This window comes from Aulonocara stuartgranti (assembly GCF_965226115.1).
Source record: "Aulonocara stuartgranti genome assembly, chromosome: 14".
NCBI lineage: Eukaryota > Metazoa > Chordata > Actinopteri > Cichliformes > Cichlidae > Aulonocara > Aulonocara stuartgranti.
Window position 1 is genome coordinate 36,534,184 of NC_138950.1, and position 18,053 is coordinate 36,552,236.

An 18,053-nucleotide genomic window follows, 5' to 3' on the forward strand; every position below is an offset into this window, starting at 1 on the left:
CCTGGTAAAGACCTATAGTAAACGTTTGACCTCTGTTATTGCCAACAAAGGTTATGTTACAAAGCATTGAGTTGTATTTTTGTTATTGACCAAATACTTATTTTCCACCCTGATTTACGAATAAATTCTTTACAAATCCTACCATGTGGATTCATGGATTTTTTTTTCACATTCTGTCTCTCACAGTTGAAGTGTACCTCTGGTGCAAATTACTGACCTCTGTCATCATTTTAGGTGGGGGAACTTGCACAATCCGTGGCTGACTAAATACTTTTTTGCCCCACTGTATATACCCATTTCAATGATTTATTTTTACCAGTGAAACCAATATAACATCTCCACATTCACAAATATACATTTCTGACATTCAAAAACAAAACAAAAACAAATCAGCGACCAATATAGCCACCTTTCTTTGCAAGGACACTCAAAAGCCTGCCATCCATGGATTCTGTCAGTGTTTTGATCTGTTCACCATCAACATTGCGTGCAGCAGCAATGTCCAGTAGGACTGGGAGTTGAGCTTGACTCCATCCTCAATCCGAAAAGGCCCCACAAGCTCATCTTTGATGATACCAGCCCAAACCAGTACTCCACCTCCACCTTGCTGGCGTCTGAGTCGGACTGGAGCTCTCTGCCCTTTACCAATCCAGCCACGGGCCCATCCATCTGGCCCATCAAGACTCACTCTCATTTCATCAGTCCATAAAACCTTAGAAAAACCAGTCTCGAGATATTTCTTGGCCCAGTCTTGACGTTTCAGCTTGTGTGTCTTGTTCAGTGGTGGTCGTCTTTCAGCCTTTCTTACCTTGGCCATGTCTCTGAGTATTGCACACCTTGTGCTTTTGGGCACTCCAGTGATGTTGCAGCTCTGAAATATGGCCAAACTGGTGGCAAGTGGCATCTTGGCAGCTGCACGCTTGACTTTTCTCAGTTCATGGGCAGTTATTTTGCGCCTTGGTTTTTCCACACGCTTCTTGCGACCCTGTTGACTATTTTGATTGTTCGATGATCGCGCTTCAGAAGCTTTGCAATGTTGAGACTGCTGCATCCCTCTGCAAGATATCTCACTATTTTTGACTTTTCTGAGCCTGTCAAGTCCTTCTTTTGACCCATTTTGCCGAAGGAAAGGACGTTGCCTAATAATTATGCACACCTGATATAGGGTGTTGATGTCATTAGACCACACCCCTTCTCATTACAGAGATGCACATCACCTAATATGCTTAATTGGTAGTAGGCTTTCGAGCCTATACAGCTTGGAGTAAGACAACATGCATGAAGAGGATGATGTGGACAAAATACTCATTTGCCTAATAATTCTGCACTCCCTGTATCGTGATAAATATTTTTGGCCATGTTGCCCTGCCCTACCGATCAGGACAGATGAAGTACAGTCATAGAATTAGGAAGTGCAGTGGATTCACTGTGTCTTTATGGATTCGCTAGCTTAGTTAAGCTTGTAGCTTCCCTCCTGCACCTTTGGCACTCAGTGTGTAAGATATTTAGCTACTCCTCAGCCTTTAGTAATGATGATGCCTGTAAGAAATTTAGGCTGTATACTGCTTTGGAAGCTAGGCTCAATGCACAAGTACTCTCTGAAACGATGGGTTTCAGAGTGTAGCACTGAGTATGCCGTTTCCTATGTGATAGAGGCCTTTAGCGCTCGAAGCAGCTGTGAAAACAGGCTGACTAGTTTTAAACTGAAGCCCTCATTATACCGCCAACCCATTTATGTCTCAGAGGTCACTAAATTAAAAGTCAGAAACCAGAAACCTGGTTACAGGATGTTGTTTATGTTAGTTTAAATGAGTCAGCACCCCTGAGTAATCCTATCTGTCTCTGAGGTCTATGGGCAATTCCTTGAACTTGATGACTTGGTTTGTTCTCTGACATATACTGTCAAATATGGGATCTTATATAGTCAGGTGTGTGCCTTTCCATATTATGTCCAGTCAATGAAATTTACCACCATTGGACCCAAATCAAGTCGTAGAAACATCTGACAAATGATTACTTTGTCAATTTGGGTTTTTGTTTGTTTTAGTTTTAGGGATCTTTATAGGGCTAATTATCAACCTCTGTTATGAGGAAAAGTCACATCTATCAAGATGTGTGTAGTTCCTAAATTTCTTTATGTGTTTTAAAAAAATCTTTCTTTTCCAACCTTAATTGCCAACTGCATATCTTCATAAAACTTCATGAAAGACAGCTGAGGGTACATGAAAATATCTTATAGTTAGTTAGAACAATGAGCGATATGTCACTTCCAAACATATATTATTGCTGGGCATCAAATATTGGAACATTGTTGTTAGCTCCAGTTGGATGGTGTTGGAAGGAGCTTTACTTGAACACATCTCTCCTTCAGCTTTTCTAGGCTCTAGACTACCTTTCATACAGCCAGTCTCAACCTATCCAATTTATTATTCAATCCAGATGTTTTTGATAAAGTAAAAATTTAGAATAAATTTATATCACCGCTTATGGCCACAGCATGGTGGTGGAATTGGTGTAACACGCTGAGGCGTGAAGGGCTAAGCATGGGGCCTGGCAGCATGAGGTCATTAAGTTTGGCAGTTTGCTGGTAGAGGAAGGAGCAGTTGAAGACTAGGGGGGCTTTGTTGTTGTGATGGACAAGACTGTGTGGAATGTAAGTTGAACCATTCACCTCCTCTGGAGTAGGGCTGGGCCATATCATACCGTTCATGGTAATACCGGTATAATGTTGGGCAACGATAAGAAAATGAAATATCGCCATAGAATATGGGTAAAACACGCATGCGCAGTGCCTTTTTTTCAGACGCATATGGTGGAAAGCATGGCGGCGATGGAGAATGATAAGGGTGAAAGCAGATCGTTGAATGAAACGGATGAACCAGAACTGGTTTGTAAAAATGCTGCAACTTCAGTGGTGTGGGACTGGTTTAGCTTTCGTCCGTCAGATACACAACAAAGCACTATTTTTGGTGGAGCATGCTAGCGGGCCGTTATTACCGTGTTTTTTGGGAAATACGGTGCACTTAAAATCAATCCAGTGATTTTTCTGAAAATCGACAGTGCCCCTTATAATCCCGTGTGCCTTATGTATGAATTCTGGTTGTGTTTACTGACCTCGAAACGATTTTATGTAATCTGTCAAATGTTTTAGTACGACTTTGCTAAGCTACGAAGCCGCACCGCTTGATGGATTGTCGGAGCATTACGGCTATCGTAGGCAGGAGCCTTGCGGAGTGATACGTACTGTGCTTCAACATAATATTACAGTACTGTGTGTGGATAACCTCTTTTTGAGTTTTGTGGATATTATACATGGTTATGCTGAGGCCCAGAATCCTAAATGTCGGAGCAGGATCATCTGTCCAAGACATTAGAGAATGAGGGGAACCCCCCCCCCCCCCCCCCCCCAAAAAAAAAAAAAAAAAAGACAGAAAGGACTGCTTTCTGGCTGTCCTCGCACTCTGCTTCTCTATTCTGCCAGACAGGCGGCGATGAAGCCACCCTCGTGGATTCCCAGCAGCAGTCTGACTAAGGTGTGGTCTGCTCAAACATGAACATTAAGAGGCTTATTTACTCACATAATAGTAAGATGCAAGGAGCCGTTCTTAAGGAAGGGAAGAAAAGAGAAAAGGCTGAGGTATCCAAAATTACCTGAATCTTGAAAATCAGTGGCAACAGGTCTAATGAAGCCATTGATCCAGATTTGTTTTGTATCAAATTGTGGTTTATATGCATGGAGGAGGTCAGAAGAAAGGTACAATAGTATCTACAGCTACATACAGTGGTTTCGAGCTGCATTTCAGCCAGTGGTATTTGGAGATCTTGATGCAAGATCTTTCAAGTGTCCTTCAAGAAGTGTGGACAACTGCTAAAAGAAATGACAAGAACGCTTACCTAATAGAGTTCAGGCTGTTTTGAAGAATAAAGGTGACTTTACCAAATGAGTGTAGAACTGTACAAATTCAGTAACTGCCTTTAATCAGTGCACCTATTTCCCATTTTCCTCGCAAGAAATGGCGAGTGGCCCAAGAATCTTCCACATTACTATCTGTATGAGAATACAGGGATGTCTCCTTGATGTTGGGAATGGGGCTGAACACTGAGACAAACCTCTGTTCAGCCCACTGCTGCAGATTGCAGTGTCACTGATGCCTGATTTCAGACAGAATTATACAGTTTACAACGGACCACGTTTACTTTTCCGTTTTGGTTTTTCATTTGTTTTGTTTTTGCCAAATACTGTCACATTCAGTACACTTCCAGTAATGATTTTACAACTGGGTTTCTGAAATTTGTCACTGAAAATGTGAACCCCCGTGAAGGTATACAAATAAAAGATGCACAGTATAGTGAGACTATAGAAAACCCATCTTTTCTCATTTAGCTGTTGTTTTTGGTGGTGTGCAGGTACTTTACTCTGTTCATGAACCTGCTGAATGACTGCAGTGAGGTGGAGGATGAAGGCCAGGCAGTTGGGGGACGTAAGAGAGGAATGTCCCGACGTCTGGCATCCCTTCGACATTGTACCATCCTAGCAATGTCCAATCTACTCAATGCTAATGTGGACAGTGGTCTTATGCACTCAATTGGTAAGTAAGGAAATATATAAGGCAAAATGAATCTGTTGTGAGGAAGTCCAGTAGTTTATTTTAGTAAATTTACATTTTGGTTTCCTCTTTTTCAGGTCTCGGTTATCACAAAGATCTTCAGACTCGAGCCACATTTATGGAAGTGCTGACCAAGATCCTTCAACAGGGAACAGAGTTTGACACACTGGCTGAGACTGTGTTGGCTGACCGCTTTGAGAGGCTGGTAGAGCTGGTCACCATGATGGGAGACCAAGGAGAGCTGCCCATTGCCATGGCATTAGCTAATGTGGTTCCAGGGTCTCAATGGGTGTGTGGCTTCTTTTTGTTTTTAACCACGGATTTAAAATTGAATGTTGACATATGTTACCTACGACAATGTCGTAGGTAACATAATGCTACTACACATTTGCACAGACCTTTCAGAGGCCTTTTTTCCCTTTTTTAATGAATGGGTGTGTTCATAATGTTGCTTTAATACAGTGAAAGCCTATGTAATAGTTACTCTATGTGTTTTCAGGATGAACTAGCACGAGTCCTGGTGACACTGTTTGATTCCCGACACCTACTCTACCAACTCCTGTGGAATATGTTTTCTAAAGAGGTGGAGCTAGCTGACTCCATGCAAACCCTCTTCAGAGGAAATAGCCTGGCCAGCAAGATAATGACCTTTTGTTTCAAGGTAGAAACCCTGCCTGACTCTTCTTGTGAATTCTTTAGAAATGCTTCTTAACTGCCTCTTAGGACATGTTGTTTGCATGATTTAAGCTGTCACTCTTTCTTTTTTCAGGTATACGGGGCAGCCTATCTACAGAAGTTACTGGAGCCTTTATTGAGAGGAGTCATCACAACCCCTGAACACATTAGCTTTGAGGTGGACCCCACCAGGTTAGTACCTCCATCTCTGCAGACAGCTTAGACTGAAAAACTGAAGCCCTTCTTTTTCTTAATGCCTTTTGAGAAATGGCCTAGGTAGCAGATGTTGGAGAAATTTAAGTGGTAACAAAATTATAGCATGAACAAGGAGGAGCTTCCTCTGCAAGTCACTGGCAAATTTCTTCTCATACGTTACGAATTTTTTCTGCTGCCATACACTGGCTTTTTTCCCGTTTGCCATAGTTTAGTCACTGGAACTGCTTCAAATAAAAAAACACAAACTATGTGTTGGATGCATGTATCAGCTAAGTGCTGCCCACTATTTCTATATGGTCACAAGAACTGAAAGACTAATAGAACTGAGTTTTTTTTTTTTTTTTTTTGTCATCAGATTGGAACAAGGTGAGAACCTCGAAGAGAACCAGAGGAACCTGCTGCAAATCACTGAGCGCTTTTTTCAGGCCATCATTAGTTCATCAGGCGAATTTCCCCCACAGCTCCGCAGTGTCTGCCACTGTCTCTACCAGGTAGACCCCTGATTTTTTTCACTCCAACATGAGTCCACAGTTGCTCACTCAATTTGTCTGCTCTTGCCTGTGTGCACATAGTGTCACTTTAACATTTCAAGCTCCTACCTCTTCACTCTAAGGCCGCCTGATGCCGCTTGATTCACTGCTTCTACATAACATGAATCAGTGCACAACTATACAGAACTTTAAACTGCTGGACTCATAAGTTAGGACCTTTCAAAGATCCTTTAAAGCTTGAGATTTGGTGGAACACGTTGCAGATGATTCTAGTGCAGAGCCTGTTTTTCTTTTGTTTTTTTGTTTTTTAAGGTTTTGCCATCTTGACATCTAACAGGATCACTAGTCATTATTTTCAATTAAAAGCAAGGTTATCTGAAAACTTTATACAGTTTTTGTTGGTCACAGTCTTTTCCTTTTTCATCTTGACCTGAGATATTTTTTGATTCTCTTGATTTAAACTGAACTAAAGCTGGTAATTTCTTTTCTATTAATCAGTTAACTTGCTAGTGCTAGACGTAATTGGCAGTGTGCACTACTGCCAAGTACAAGCTAGCAGAACCAGCGAGTTCTCTATGTACAAACACACAGTGCCTGTGACCATGTTAGCTGGATGTAATTTGTCCATTAAAAATATTCTGCATTTGACTGAACTATGAATTCCTACCTCAGTAGGAAAGTGGCTGCAAATGCAGTTTGTGTGTGCAAGCATAGCAAGTATTAATCACACACATGAATCCATGTGATATTCCACATTAAAACACTATGGTCTGCAGGATTGTTGATACAGTCAAGCCCATACTTTTTCATAACCCTGGCAAGTTTTGACTTAGTTACTTTTATTCAATCAGCAAGTTTTTTAGTTTTTTTTTAGTTTTTTTTTTTTTTTTACCAGAAATGACACAAACGTCTCCCAAAAGATAATAAGATGATGTACAAGACGCATCATTTTGGAGGGGAAAAAAAATCTCATCTTTTATTTACATTTGAGCAAAAAGTGTCACGTCCAAAATTATTCATACCCCACGCAATAATCAATAGAAAGACCTCGATTACAGCAATCAAACTCTTCCTATAATTGCAGACCAGCTTTTTGCGTGTCTCCACAGGTATTTTTGTCCATTCATCTTTAGCAATGAGCTCCAACTCTTTCAGGTTGTAGAGTCTTCTTGCCATCACCCTGATCTTTAGCTCCCTCCACAGATTTTCAATTGGTTTCAAGTGAGGAGTCTGGCTGGGCCACTGCAAAACGTTAATGTTTTTGTCTGCTAACCATTTCTTCACCGCTTTTGCTGTGTGTTTTGGGTCATTGTTGTGCTGAAATGTCCACTGGTGCCCAAGGCCAAGTTTCTCTGCAGACTGCCTGATGTTATTGTTGAGAATCTTCTTGTATTGCTCTTTTCTCATGGTGCCATTTACTGTGATTAGGTTCCCTGGTCTGTTGGCTGAAACATAGCCCCAAAGCATTAGGTTCCCAACACCATGTTTGACAGAGGGGATGGTGTTCTTAGCAAAACGTTTCTCCTTTTTTGCTTTTGTTTTGTTTTGTTTTTTATGCCAAATGAAGGAAACATCATTGTGTCCAAACAATTCAATTTTTGTTTCATCTGATTGTAACACGGAAGACCAGAACTCTGCTTCTTTGTCCAGATGAGCATTTCCAAAGGCCAAGCAGGCTTTTGTGTGCCTTCTCTGGAGATGTGGCGTCTTCCTTGGTCTGCATTACTGGAACATAGCACTGTCCAGTTTCCGTTGGATTGTCTGCCTTGAGACATTGCCACTAGTAGAGCACAGATTCACCAGTATGGTCTTGGTGGTGATCCTTGTAATTCTATTTCACACCTCTCACCATCCTGCTGGCCAGTACAGGTGTTACTTCCAACCACATCCTCTGAGATGTTCCACACTGTGGAACATCTTGTATTTTTTTTAATAACATTGGAACTTGAAAACCTTTAGATATAACCTTGTAGCCCTTTCCTGACTTGTGAGCAGCCACAATGCACAGCTGCAGGTCCTCACTGAGCTCCTTTGTCTTAGTCATGCCTGTCCACAAGGAGCTGCTGTTTTTCACCTGTTAAATTGATTAAAACACCTGTTCTCAGTGAATCAGGGTAATGAGAATGCTGTAGAACATCTTGGACTGTTTGGAATGGTATAGAACTTTAGATTTTCCAAGAGACTGTGACAGTTTGTGATGGGTATGAATAATTTTGGACATTACACTTTTTGCTCAAATGTAAATAAGAGCTCAGAAATATTTTTCTCCACAATGATGCCTCTTTTACATCATCTTATTGTCTTTGGGAGACACCTGTGTAATTAATGGTTGAATAAGAGTAACGTCAAGTCAAAATTTGCCATGAATAATTATGGGCTTGACTGTATTTACACAATGCATTCATCTTTGTGTGACAAAATTGTTACCATGAACATCCACTCAGAAATTAGAGAGCTAAAAACATCTTTGAATATAAACACTAAAACTTGCTACTCCTGGTGCCATCAATTGCATGCACTAAATGAAGAAAGATTATAGCCACTGAGCATTCATGATACAGGCTCCTCAGAGCTATGTTGTAGTTCAAATTACTGAACACCTATGAAATTATTTAAAATTCCCCTGAGCAGGAGTAATATTGTAGTGAGGGCAGTTGGGCTTGTTAACCAGAAAGCATACAGATAAAATAAAACATAAAAGTAGAGAACACATGATGGTAAAAACTAGTAAAAGCAGTGTGTGGCCTAGGAAAAACAAGTTAAGTTGGTATAAGCCAGACTTAAACGGAGTGAAATTTCTCCCTAACTACTTTTTCAGTAACTCCAGATTTGAGTGCATTTAAAAAAAACCAAACAAACCCAAAAACTGTGATCACACCTTTTTCATTGTCATGATCTAAGTCAACATTTGATTCTTTTGTTTGATCGAATCACTGTAAAAGAAAATCTTTTGCACACTCCTACACTTCCTCTGTCTTTATTATCAGCGCTTTCAATGAAACAAAGATTCTTTTGGGAGATTTTTTTGCCATCATTTATTTTTTCCGGCATCTGACCAGAATGCCTCGTGGGCGCCTCCTGGGTGAGGTTTTCTGGGCATGTCTCCCCAGGAGAAGGCCCTGAGGCAGACCAAGTTTAAATCCAGGACACGGAGGCGAGATTACATCTCGCTGTCTTGGAACGCCTTGCTGTCCCATGAAAGAGCTGGAGGAGGCGGTGAAGATCTGGAGATATGTTATAATTAGGTTGAGAGAGAGGGGTCAAAATTTCATTCAGAAAATCAAAGTCTTGAAGGCAGATAAACTTGCTGGCTTTGCAGTTCATGGTAGTACCTTAACTTTACAGCCTCTTGTCCCCAGGAAAGTATTTACAAATCATCTCAGCAGTAAACCTGCTTTACCCGTACATGAGCTAGACTGTTTAAGCAGAGCAGTGATTTTGAATAAGCTACTTTCATACAGTAAACTGAACTGGGTATCAGGGATGAGTAGCATAATGGAATTTAGATTCATGAATATTATTTTTAGTACCATCAAAACTAATTTTATCTTATTAAACTGACTCAGGAGTGTCATATTAACTTGGCAGAATATAACAGAGTTAAAACTGTTTTTGTTTTGTTTTTTAAATTGATGATACAAATATTGTGATAGGTGCAGTGTTTGTGACAATAAAGCTACATCAAAAGTGCAACATGCATCCGACCGTTGTTGCCAAGAATTCTACCACTGTAAAAATACAGCCACTTAAAATGGCTACCTCATCCCTGACAGGACCATGATGGGATTCTGACTGATTGCTGGCTAGTGGGTGAGTGTAATCATCCCCCACCTGTGACGTGGCTGATGCAACCATGAGTAGCAAATACCCCTAAACGGCAGTTAAGAAAACCAGTGGTAATCTCTAGTGTATCCACCAGGTGGAGCAGTGTTGAGGCGCATTTATTTACAGGCTTGGGATCTATGAAGAAGCTTGTGTGCAAGAATATTATTTGTCTGGATTAAATTTTCTTTTAAATTGTATCTCTTTATTAGATTACATTGAAATTAATGAATGAATGAAAAACTGTTTACTAGAAATAGTTTTGGTAACTTTAAGTATAAATGACCTCTGGCTAAAAGCGGCAGTTTTGACTGGTTGTATCTGTATGTCCTTATAGTGCGGCATCTAAAGGAATATTATATTATATTATAATATTGTAATATTATAAGCCATACATCAAAAGATAATGCTACATTTTTAAAGGGCTGAAATTTGGCTTTAAAATAATTGTTAATCCAATTTTTAACTTTCTTTCATTGTAACTCAATATGAACTTCAACTGCTATAAAAAGGGGTCAAGCAAAGGCACTTGAACAAGTTAATCACATTCTTCAGTAATGAGTCATACTTTAACTGCTTCTTAACCGTGTGGTATCTTGCATTCCACATTATATTCAAGACAATGAGAATAAGAAGGAAAAAACCCTAAAAAAGTGATATGAAACAAGGTTTCATTTTCATTTCAATATTCTTTTTCTAGAGGTGAAACTCTTGCAAATATGTATGGTGTAAGGCCAACTGCAAAAATACTCCTCTTCCGACTTTCAGTCACAAAACTGACACTGAGCCTCTTTAGTGAATCCAGCATATTTTAATGTGAAAAGAAGGCTTTTGGTTGTCACAGATGTTAGTCTGGCCCTAATTGTTCCTTCTTCTTTAAAATACCAACCTTTGTAATGAAGGGTTATTTTTCGCAGCCTGTTCTTGTTTATTTGAAATCAGTAAAACAGCAAAGTAAGATGTTTGTTTTGTAGTCTATCTTTTGCATATCATAGTTTCACAATGCAGACATCCATTTCTCAGCGCACGGCTTTTCTCCTAGAATGCTGTTTTCATCAAGGTCAAGGAAAGGAGGCTAGAAATGGGAAATAGGAGGTACTTTTGGAACGCACCCTAGATCTCTTTGCTGGCCTGGGAACAGCTCAGTATTAGGGCTGGGCCATAGCATACCATTCACGGTAATACTGGTATAATGTTAGGCAATGATAAGAAAATGAAATATCGCGATAAAATATGAGTAAAACGCGCATGCACAGTACCTTTGTTTTCATACGCACATGGTAGAAAAAGCATGGCGGTGACGGAGAATGAGAAGGGCGTGTCAGGGTGAAAGCGGATCGTTGAATGAAACAGATGAACCGGAATTGGTTTGTCAAAATGCTGCGACTTCAGTGGTGTGGGACTGGTTTAGCTTTCGTCCGTCAGATACACACCAAAGCAGATTTTTTTTAGTAGAGCAAGCAAGCCCACCATCATTATTACCGTTATTACCGAGCTGATTTTATTTGGTACACAGCGCTCAAAAATCTGACAAAAAATGTTTTAGTGCAACTTTGCTTAAGTACGAAAGCCGCACCGCTCGAAAGCCGAGCATTACGGCTACCGTAGTCAGGAGTCATGCGGAGTGATACGTACTGTGCTTCAACATAATATTACAGTACTGTGTGTGTATAAGCTCTTTTTGAGTTTTGTGGATATTACACATGGTTATGCTGAGGATATGTCGGCCAATTTCCACTGGAAATGCCTTTTGGTTAAACTGTCAGCGAGGAATTTGCATTTGCACTGTTACATTTTTATATAACTTTAATGCACATAAAAAACAGCTGCTTGTTTAAGTGAAAATACGTTGATGGGTTCTTTTTTCCACTAATAAAGTTGTGGAGTGGTAAAGTATTTTGTCTCGGGTCAATTAGATCGTCAGTTGTACCGTTATCGCAAATTTTCAAATATATATCGTAATAAATATTTTTGGCCATATTGCCCTGCTCTACTCTGTATTCCCTCGGGTAAGCTGAAGGCAGTTGCTGGTGAATGGAAAGTCTGGCCCTCCTTTCTTAGGCCGCTGCCCACATGACCCAGCCTCGGATAAGCAGAAATACAGGGAGTCTATTAGAGACTAGTGACAGTAGCAATGATTAGTCAACTAGTTGTGTACATCCTTAGACATAATTGTACCCATGGGTTTTCACTTTTTGCTTTTAATCAGTTTTTATTTTATGCTAGGTCAGTTTTTAATGCTCAGCCTTAAAAACCTAATGGGGTATTGTTGACACCCAAGGTTGTGAATGGGATAACTTGAGAACAAAACATGGAGGACTTTCAAATTTATACCATAAATATATCTACAAGGAGGCTGAGGGGTACCAATTGCTGCCACCAGTCTTTTTTCCTTTTGTGGTTTAACCCAGCTGACCCAAAAGGAAAGGCTTGGACACTGCTAGCATAATGGACAGGTTTTTGACGAGGCTCCCACACAAACACAAAGCAGAAGAGGAAGCAACGCCAAATATGTTTCCAAACCAAAGACTACAAAATATGATGAAGCATATCTTGCTCTTAGCTTCACCTGCACAATGGTGGTGCCAAGGTAGGTATCCCCGGAAGAATCTGAAGTTCACTCTGATGCCTGATGTAAATGGAGGAACAGTAACTGTGTGTGTAAGCGTGTAAAAACTGCAGATAGTAAGATTAACAGCAATAGTATTTTGTCTATATCGGCCATTGTAGAAATTCATCTCATGTAAACAATAACATGGCGCACAGCGTGACGTCATGAAAGGCGCTCACCTTTGATGTTGCGTGACTATTCCTTGTCCACACGTAAACGCAAAAACTGAGTTTTCGAAAATCTCCACCCTGGCAGGAGTTTTTCAGGCCCAAACGCATAGAAAAAACTGTTTTCTAAAAATACCTTTGTAAGTGGGGGCGTAACGTAAAAGGATAGTAGTTTATTTTATTGCTACCTGTAATTTATTGCAGTTTACTTTTATTTATTTAATTGTTTACAAAAGGTTTGAGGTGTGAAATTAATTGCGTTGGAGTTTGAAAACAATATGTGGGTGTTTGTGGTTGGAGGGGGTGGTCTTGTAAAACAAAGGGGACCCAGCAAAAAAAGTTTGGGAACTGCTGTTTTAAAGCTCATGGGAACAATTAAGTTAGAGCAGTTGTGACGCAAGCTTTACTTTTGTTGGTCACTATACCAACACAAGTAAGTTTTTTTTGGTTCTCCCATTTCCAGTTAACTTCGCTGTAGCTGTAGATACTTCTCCTATTTTGGCCCACTTGACAACCAGTCTGCAGACTGATGTGTCATCTACTTTCGGTGATGTGCATTTAGTATCTAAGAGGACTGCGTGGGAGTGTGTCTGGTGTGGGTGGAGAGTAGGACATTAAAAGTCTAAATTGCACCCTTTTTCTGGGTTTTTCCAGAAAAAACGCTCACAGAACAATCAGAGGTTTGGAGGTGGAGGACATGTTAGTAAGTTGGTTAAGGTGATACAGAATGTCCCCAGGGGCAGAGATTGGTGATTAAAACAGACTTCGGTGGACATATAGGGAAACAAAACACAGATGTTTGGTGGGTATGGTGTTATGGAGAGGAATGGAGAATGGCAGATGGTGGTGGATTTTACAAAAAGGATGGCTGTAGTCAACAGATATTTCAGTAAGAGGGAGGATAGGTCAAGATATAGGAGTTGAGGTCGGTGCACACACATGGTGGGAAAGATGGGAGTGGAATGGTAGAGACCTGCTATGATGTATGGTTTGGAGACAGTGGCACTAAACAAAAATAGGAGTTCGAAGTGAAGATGGCAGAGTTGTAGATGTTATGGTTTCAGTGGGAGTGACCAGAGTAGACAAGATTAGAAAGGACTATCAGAGGGACAGCTCAGGATGAGTGAACGTTAGAGAGGCATGGTTGAGATGTTTTAAAAACCTGCAGAGGGCTAGTGGGTATCTTGGACAAAGGATGCCAGGTGTGCAGGAGAAGAGGAAAACCTCAGAGGAGGTTCAAGGATAGTAGTGTAGGATGACATGCAGAGGGTTAGTGTGACAGAAAAGGATGCTACAGACAGGGTGAGGTGTAGGCACATGATCAACCCTTCAAAAGGGCAACCAAAAGAAGATGAAGCTGTAGATACGGACCAATCAGCAGTTGACTTGTTGATAGGCAAGTGCATGAGTGGAGCCCACCAGTTGGAGACTTGCAGACAGAGAATCAAATATCGCCCAAAGTAGAGAGCACACACTCAATATAAAACAGAAAAAAACACTAAATTACAGGACAATAACACAACATTTCAGGAGATGTAGTGGCAATTGTGCTCTTTCGCTGGGACGATCAACACACAAGCATCTGGAATAAGTCTGACTTTCCCACCACCAGCGCTCCTCTATGAATGTAGCCATTTTTGATTGCTTGAAAATAGTGATGAAAATACAAGCTCACTGTCTATTGGAATATATAAATTTACCATTCATCCCTTTATTCATTGATTCATTTTCTTCAGCTTTTCCACTTTGGGGTAGCATGGGGGCTGCAGTTTGTCACAGGTTAAGAGCATTTCATTGGACAGGTCGCAATCTATATCCAGATTAATCCTTAGAGACAACCAGGTCACATTCACACCTATATCCAGTTTTGAATTGCCATTAAACCTAATCTCATGCATGTCTTTGGATTGTGTGAGAAAACCGGAATAACCGAAGGTGCTACAGACAATTAGAGATGGAGGACAATATCTCTCAAGGCCAAATCAAGCAGTGGATTAGGTGTGATCACATCATGGGAGAATGACAACTGACTGCTTTTTATCACAAAGACATGTACCAAATAATATTATCTAATTGCAATTTTCAGTTATATTTGAGTTCAGATGTTCTGTCTTTTCTACCTGGATGTCCCATGAAGCCACGGAGAAATCCAGAATATGCCAACATACCCTCACTATAGTATTTTCCACTCGTAATCAAAAAGTGAAAAAAACAACAACTTTGTCTCAGCTTTCAAGATTTAAAATGATTCGGAGACACACACAAAAAGTCTTTGATTTTTATTGTATCTGCTTATATATTTCATTTCCTGTTCTCCACCTTGGATATCGTGTCACAAGTGTGTAGATACACACATTTGTGTACACCCGTCTGCTAAAGTAAAAGACTGGTAGTGCATGCATTAACACGCTTTATGTGCCCTGAGCAGTGAAACGGCATTTTTTTATTTTTCTTTGTGCTTTCCTAGATAAAAATGTATGTTTAAATGGTTAGGGCTATGCTACCTGTGTGTGTGTGTGTGTGCGCGCGTGTGTTGGTGTGTGTGTCTGTTTAGCTGGTGCTGTGACCATATTGTGCTCATCTCTGTTCTGTAGGCTACTTGCCACTCTCTACTGAATAAAGCAACAGTAAAAGAAAAAAAGGAAAGCAAAAAAGCAGTAAGTTTGGAGAATCTATTTTACCTCAGATACTTTTACCCCTAAAGCAAAAAAGCTTTTTTTTGCATTTTATTTCTTTTTGTTGTTTGTTTGTTTTTGTTTTGTTTCTTTTTTTCAGTTTTAATTTGGTTTTTCACTGGAAATGTTTTGTTTTTCCATATTCAGCTTTGTGTACAACCCTCTCTTGAAATCATTGTACTAATACTGGCATCACTTGATGTATTTTTGATTAACAGTTTCCAGGAAATAGAAGCATTCTGTCTTCTCTTTTCTTTCTGGGCTTTCTGTTTGCACTCTAGGTGACCTTTTCTCAGAACATTTCATCTGCACCATCATTGTAATCTTTTAACTTACATCACTTATTTTAGTAAACTGTCACAGATGCACAGCAGCACATCTCGCCTGCTCTGGTGGGGACATAGCCTTTTAAGACTTTTAGATGAAATATTCTGATATATTGGCCTCTTGCTGTAATGAGTTGCATTTCACAGCTGATGTGAAATGCCACCATTATGACAGTATGTCCCCACAGTTTTTTCTTTGTTCGTTTGTTTTTAACTAGAAACTCATCCAGAACCTTGATTCTTTTATTCAAATGTTGGTGCTGATGTGCAGTTTTGTTGCCACTTGTTTATCAACAATTCCTCCATCTCCTCTTCCTTCTGAAATAGTTTACTGATGTTGTTGCATCAGTAGAGCATAATTCTGGGGTTCTGACATGAACTGCGGATTATGATCCACCTCAACCCTGCTTTAAAGCAGTTCTGACATTTTGGTGCAATAATATAAAAGGTATATCATTTTTGGTTTTTGGTCTAAATGTTCTAAACTGTGAAAAAGCATGGTCCCAAAATGCCTGATGACTTTGTTGATAATCAGACTTTTGCTCTACCACTACATTCAGGTCTATATTTAATCTTTAAGCAAATACAGTGACATTCACATACTTATAGACTCTTGTATTAATTACTTTTAAAGTTTTTTTTTTTTTAAAGGATTTTTGACGATTTTGCTTCATTTCAGCCAGACATGGGGAACTTGGGGAGACTTAGGGAAACATTTCTCTAAGGCGAGTGTCAGTAGTTTCCCCAAACTTTGAAGTGGAACATTTTTGCTTTTGCAGGCACTGGCTTTACCTACAGGAAGTTGTGCATCATTTACTCTTTGCATCTAGGAGAGCAGCCACTAACTTTCTGTGACCTTTTAAAATTCAAAATATCAAAGTAAAATACATGAATTACAGCAGGCAAACATAAAACTTTTTACATTTTAGAGCTTCTTGGTTTTATCTATACCGTTCTGTCATAAATAATTCACCCTTACTTACACGGACAACAGTGTGGAGATACAGCTTTGTTAATGTTTTAGTTATGAAGCCCCTTGAGTTGCTATAAAAAATGCTTTTTATCAACTGTCATCTTTGTATTGTGATTGTTACTTTATTATGAACTACCAAGAAACCTAACTTGCCAATAATAGCATAGTCCTTTTCAGGACATTTTGCGTATTTCCTGCTCTATATTTCATTTAACACTGTTTGTCCACAAATTATAAACACTGATTGTAATTTGTAGTCACAAATTTGACCATTTGTAGAGTTTTTGGTCAATTCTAGTACTTGCGGTACACACAGACTTTCTTTAAGGGTTGTTTAAACTGAAAATGTTCTGAAATGTCCATTGACTTTTGATCCTCAAAGTTTTGATCTGATACCACAGTCAGTTCAGTGTAGTTGGTTGTTGTGATTATTTAGAAAATGAAAAAATATAAAAAGACCATTATCACCAAGAACATCACTGATAACACCATTATGTTAAGAACATAGACACAAAAGTAGTTCACAAACATCCTAGAAACATTGGTTTATGATGAAGCATGTCCAGGTCTACTATAAATCTTGCTTTGTGAAATGATTGATAGAAGGCTAGGGAGAAAGAGGAGATGAAGCCAAAATTAAACTCTTTGGTATCAGCTCAACCTGCTGTATTTCAACATGTAGGTTTACTTCTTAGGCATCTTCTTCATTGCACCTTTCTGCAGCTCCAATAGTCGGCTAACCTTCCTCCCTACTACCTTGATCTTGGCCTCTAGTCTCCTTCTCTCAATGGAGGGTACTGCTTCTTGTGGCTGTTCATCTCACTGATCACTGCCACTGTAGTGTAGATCAGCTGGTTGCTCTCGGTAATGGTTGCAGAATGTATTGTCCGCGGGAAGTGTATCCTTCAAGCTCGGGTCCTCTACCAGGTAGGTAGGTAGGTAGGTAGATATAAGGGACATAGAGAGATCTCCAGCATGTCCTTGGTCTCTGCCCGGGCCTCAAACCATTAGGACATGCCCAGTCAGAACACCTTACCCAGGAACTGAATCTGGTGACTACTCTTACTGAGGCAGCTGGCTAGTGGCTAGCTCTAAGCTCTGGACAGCTTTAGTTTTGTCTGTGTACCTTTGTTGTTACAACCTTTTTTTGGTGGTTCCTTCAATGTTTACTTTGGTTAACTATACCTTAACTCATAGTGAAAAGCTTACATGCAATTGTCATGTTAGTGTGTGGCTGTGAGTGTGCATCTGACTATTTTTCTGTGCCAGTGTGAATGTGTTGCACATGCATTAAACACGCAACATACATGTCATACACGTCTGACCAACTGGTCACCAATCAGGTCCAAGAACATAAAAAATTGACGATATCTTTCCCACCGATTCCCAACTCCTGATGTACATAGATGTTATTGGAAACTGTTCCAGCAACCTGGTTGTGCCTCTAAGTAAATGCTGTTCCAACTTGTATTCCATCTGCAGGGTACTTT

General features: G+C 39.9%; 1 protein-coding gene across 7 annotated transcripts in view; it reads left to right on the forward strand.

Annotated features, from left to right (window-relative positions):
• nf1a (neurofibromin 1a) overlaps positions 1–18,053 on the forward strand; it is a 137,304-nt gene that overhangs the window by 55,199 nt on the left and 64,052 nt on the right. For 5 of the 7 annotated variants that reach the window (XM_082502103.1, XM_082502097.1, XM_082502099.1 and 2 more), the window contains 6 exons: positions 4,408–4,589; positions 4,685–4,896; positions 5,107–5,268; positions 5,377–5,474; positions 5,854–5,989; positions 15,184–15,246. In XM_082502103.1, coding sequence (XP_082358229.1) covers positions 4,408–4,589; positions 4,685–4,896; positions 5,107–5,268; positions 5,377–5,474; positions 5,854–5,989; positions 15,184–15,246 — 853 coding nt within the window. The remainder of the gene's footprint in view (positions 1–4,407; positions 4,590–4,684; positions 4,897–5,106; positions 5,269–5,376; positions 5,475–5,853; positions 5,990–15,183; positions 15,247–18,053) is intronic. The other 2 variants (XM_082502100.1, XM_082502101.1) reach the window with 1 other exon arrangement.